This window comes from Austrofundulus limnaeus, unplaced genomic scaffold, assembly GCF_001266775.1.
Source record: "Austrofundulus limnaeus strain Quisiro unplaced genomic scaffold, Austrofundulus_limnaeus-1.0 Scaffold307, whole genome shotgun sequence".
Taxonomy (NCBI): Eukaryota; Metazoa; Chordata; class Actinopteri; order Cyprinodontiformes; family Rivulidae; genus Austrofundulus; species Austrofundulus limnaeus.
Window position 1 is genome coordinate 177,419 of NW_013952709.1, and position 3,854 is coordinate 181,272.

General features: G+C 38.8%; 2 protein-coding genes across 3 annotated transcripts in view; both read right to left on the bottom strand.

The window, feature by feature from the left end:
- supt16h (SPT16 homolog, facilitates chromatin remodeling subunit) overlaps positions 1–1,897 on the bottom strand; it is a gene marked incomplete in the record, with an annotated part of 26,183 nt that extends 24,286 nt beyond the window's left edge. The window contains 1 exon segment of the mRNA XM_014021836.1: positions 1,532–1,897. Coding sequence (XP_013877290.1) covers positions 1,532–1,597 — 66 coding nt within the window.
- A 744-nt stretch (positions 1,898–2,641) lies between these two features.
- The window catches only part of tox4b (TOX high mobility group box family member 4 b), a gene marked incomplete in the record, with an annotated part of 16,828 nt that continues 15,615 nt past the window's right edge, over positions 2,642–3,854 (bottom strand). For both annotated transcript variants that reach the window (XM_014021839.1, XM_014021838.1), the window contains 1 exon segment: positions 2,642–3,659. In XM_014021839.1, the coding sequence (XP_013877293.1) occupies positions 3,602–3,659 (58 nt within the window).

Consider the following 3,854-nt stretch of genomic DNA (forward strand, 5'->3'; position numbering starts at 1 on the left):
CATTTTTTAAACTACATTTGTATGTTTGACACTAGAAACACACAGATTTGTTCTATTAMCCACTAAACTTGACCACATTTTAACCAGGAATGATATATTGTTTATAATCGTTTTTAGATGAACTGTAGACTGGACAGATATTTGTTTTAGTGGTAATTTTTAGCTAAGTTATGTTTTCACATCTTCRTCTTTAAGAAAACATGTTGGAGTTTGTATAACACGACTGTCTTTAGTAATGTTGGTAGAAATTTCCAGCGATACATAAAATGCTAATTGGGTTAGCTTTTCTATGGCATTTTCAGTGTTAGTTTTGGATTTATGCTAACTGCTAAACAGCARCCTGCAATTAACTGGGTTTTTGGTAGGCGATCGTGCATGAAAATACATCAGTGTGTACGTACATTAAACCACTGTTGTTTCTGTTTCAAGTTAAATTAATTAGGAAAATCTTAGTAATCCTTTTATCAAACTGTGAGGTCCCTAAAGATTCCCACTCATAAATAATAGTTAAAGTCAGTGATTGACTGGTGAYCTCTTACACAAACTCTGTGACCCTGAACAGCAATGAGCTGGTAATGAACTGGATGGATAAGAAAACCCACTGGCAGCTCTGTTTTGTGCACATTTAGGTTTAAAGTGAATCCTGTAAAAAGTACAAAGTGGCAACACCATTAATGTTTATTAAAAATAAATACTAGCCTTTATAGCACAAAGGTTTTTATACGCAGATAATCAGCTATGTCTAATGTGTAATACATACAGCTGCTGGAACCTAATCTAATAACAGTATGATAGTTACGTCCTTATTAAAGGTCTTTAACAACTCTTTAGCCAAATACACATCAATTAAATATTTTGAGCATCACTGCTGAACAGCAAAAAAACGTGAAGCTACAACTTTCTGGGRAACAATATCTTGACAAAACAGTCGTGAAATTGTTGAATAAAATTAAAACGATACGTGAGATTTGCAGAAACTCCAGAGGAACGCTGCACATGTTACTGTGATGCTGGACTTCTTCTGATGCTAATTAGCCAGCTAGCATTAGCATGTAGCCAACGCTGGATGTCAGAGCGCAGACTGACAGAAACTAGGGACRTTTTTACAACTAGGCTAACGTCACAATAATCCAAAATGAAGTTTAAATGCGTTGGAAAGGATTTATGCTGACTTATTCACCAAGTGAGCAGAATGTATAATCATTACTGAGCTAGTCGTTTTGGCTAGTTCGCTAGCTTCGAGCTAACGCGGTGAATGAGAGTGATGTGCTAACATGAGGTGGCTGCTGGCCCTTTCAACTGTACTGAAGAAATAAACTCCAGGTAGTGRGATGAATTACAGCGAAATTAAAGCACTTTAACTGAGGTTTGTTCTCCCCCCATGCTGGGAGAACATCCCGCTCACACCGATTCACAAGATAGAAGAAAACGAAAAAAAAAAAAAACGCGGCTAACTTAAACATGTTCCAGCTGACTTTATCCACTTTCCATGAACCTCCGGCGGACTCTGACTCCTACAAACAACATTTACCTTCCAGTTGCTGTATAATCTCTTGATGCGGCGGTAGTACGCTTCCTTGTCCAGGTTTACCGCCATGGCGAAGTCTCCGTTCGATCACACTCCAGCTCCCGGCTTCGCCTCTCAGCAGGCCGGACGGACACTCAGCGATGACGAGGAGTCAACCAACAACAACACGGCTGCTGTGCTGGGAGTCAAACACCGAGATGCTGCTGCCTTTACACTTTCACTAACCAGGCCTTTTTACCACACCAGTCATATACGAGAGGGAAAAAGCATGAGCATTAATACTTAAAATATTATTAAAATGTAAACCATCTCCTTGTTGTCGCCATACATACGCCACGRTGATATAATTAAGTGCCCTCCCCTGGTTTCCTCCGGGGATTCTCATCCCTCCCCCTCTGAGTGTTCAACATTAGCATAAATAATAAAACTATATAATCTTCCCAGACCAAAACTTTTTCTTTTTTTTTTCACCAAATCCTTATCAAAAGCAATAATACAGAAATAGAAACGTTTTGTAATTTTAGTTGTTTTTTTTTTTTTTTCATTTTACCATACTATTTTATTTTGTTTGTGTGGCGCATTTTAATTTACGCGACGCAACAGCGCCCCCTGTCGTTTGTTGACCATGATTCCTCTTTTTCCCGCCACTGCTTCTCCCGCCACCATCGTCGAAATATGTGGTGACGTAAATCTCGCGATTTTACACGGTRCTACCGTAGTAATTTAAAGGAGCAAGCAAGCCCGCCTTCAAACCTGTTGTGCGCGATTTTCATAAGCATTACAGCGAGGATGTGAGGCGCATTTATCCATCCCTCCCATTTTAGACAAATAAAATGAACTCGTTGCTTTTAAAGGCGTTTCTTCAAAAGAGAGAGGAAAACCCCACATTACTCTGGAACTGGCTAAAACATATTTGAAACAAATATGCTGTGGGTATGTGCTTCAAGGATAACTTGCCTGTAGAGCATTTTAAAACACCGTCCTAACAGCATGGTGGTTGTATTTCAGAAAATTTCACTCAATATTTTAAATTAATACACATATCTTGAGAACAGAATAAATAGCCAATAGTGACACTCCTGTTGCATTTGATGAAAAAGCAGAACTACAATCTGAATTTTAACATAAAATATTTTATTCCATAATTAAAACCATTTCCAGGACATCTGCAATGACCCCACTACAAACGGCATCAACTCCTCGGAGTTTGAACAGTTGTTTGGAAGCATTTTAACCATAATTATTATTAAATAATCAGTGATTCTTTAATTTATCATGTAAAAACACATTTGTACTGTATGCCCTTTACAGTTAAGTGGTGCCGTTAAGGCAGTGTTTCCGTCACTCCAACATTTACTTGATCCTCAAAGACACATTTGCACATATTTAAGTTCTTTAAACAGAGCAGGATAAATGAGAACGATGGTGGCACCTGTTTTCAGTTTTCCTTATGTCTGAAAATTTTCCATTCTTGCACATTTTTGAAAGAAGAAAAAGAGATTTAAAGAGGGTTTTGAGCTTGGTGCATTTTGGGTTTAAATGTCTGAAGCACTTCCTGTCCAGCTGACACAAACACACATTACTGAAACGGCAAATAATTAAAACTTTCAGACTTCATTAACAATGACTAGACATCAATGTAACAGCAAAAAGGGAAGAACTACACACTCACACGCATACACACAAAAGATTTGTTGAAATGAAGGTGGGCAAGATTCCTCCTGCACTTTATCCCATGAAAAACATCACAAAGTTTGTATAAAATGTTTCATTTTTTTTATCGGCTCCAACATTTAAATGTACAACAGTTGATCAGTGACGGGAGGAGCGCTGCCGCCCGTCTCCCAGCAGGAGCATCGCTACCGTCGCAGCACTTTCAGACCGAAGGAGACGAGCGTCGCAGGAAGCCTTCCAGTCCTCCCTCCTGCGAATGTGAGGTCGTTCTTGTCCCCGAGATAACGTGAGAGAGAGAGAGTGAGACGAGTAAAGCAGTACGGGCCAACACCTGAGTCAGTCGTTATTGTTCGCAGTACATGTGCTGTCTTTGAGTCTGTGCAGGTAAATGTCCTCTTCCTATGTGACCGTGGTGGAGTTTTGTCCTCGGATGGCGCACCAGGCCATGAACACGTCTCTGTGGATGAAAAACAAGAAGCCTTTTAGTCTCAGTGTTCTAATATTTATAATTTAAAAAAAATCTTAATTTCTATGGAACTAAATTGGTGCCATAATGTTAAAAAAATAAAATCGAAACGGATAGATAGATAGATAGATAGATAGATAGATAGATAGATAGATAGATAGATAGATAGATAGATAGATAGATAGA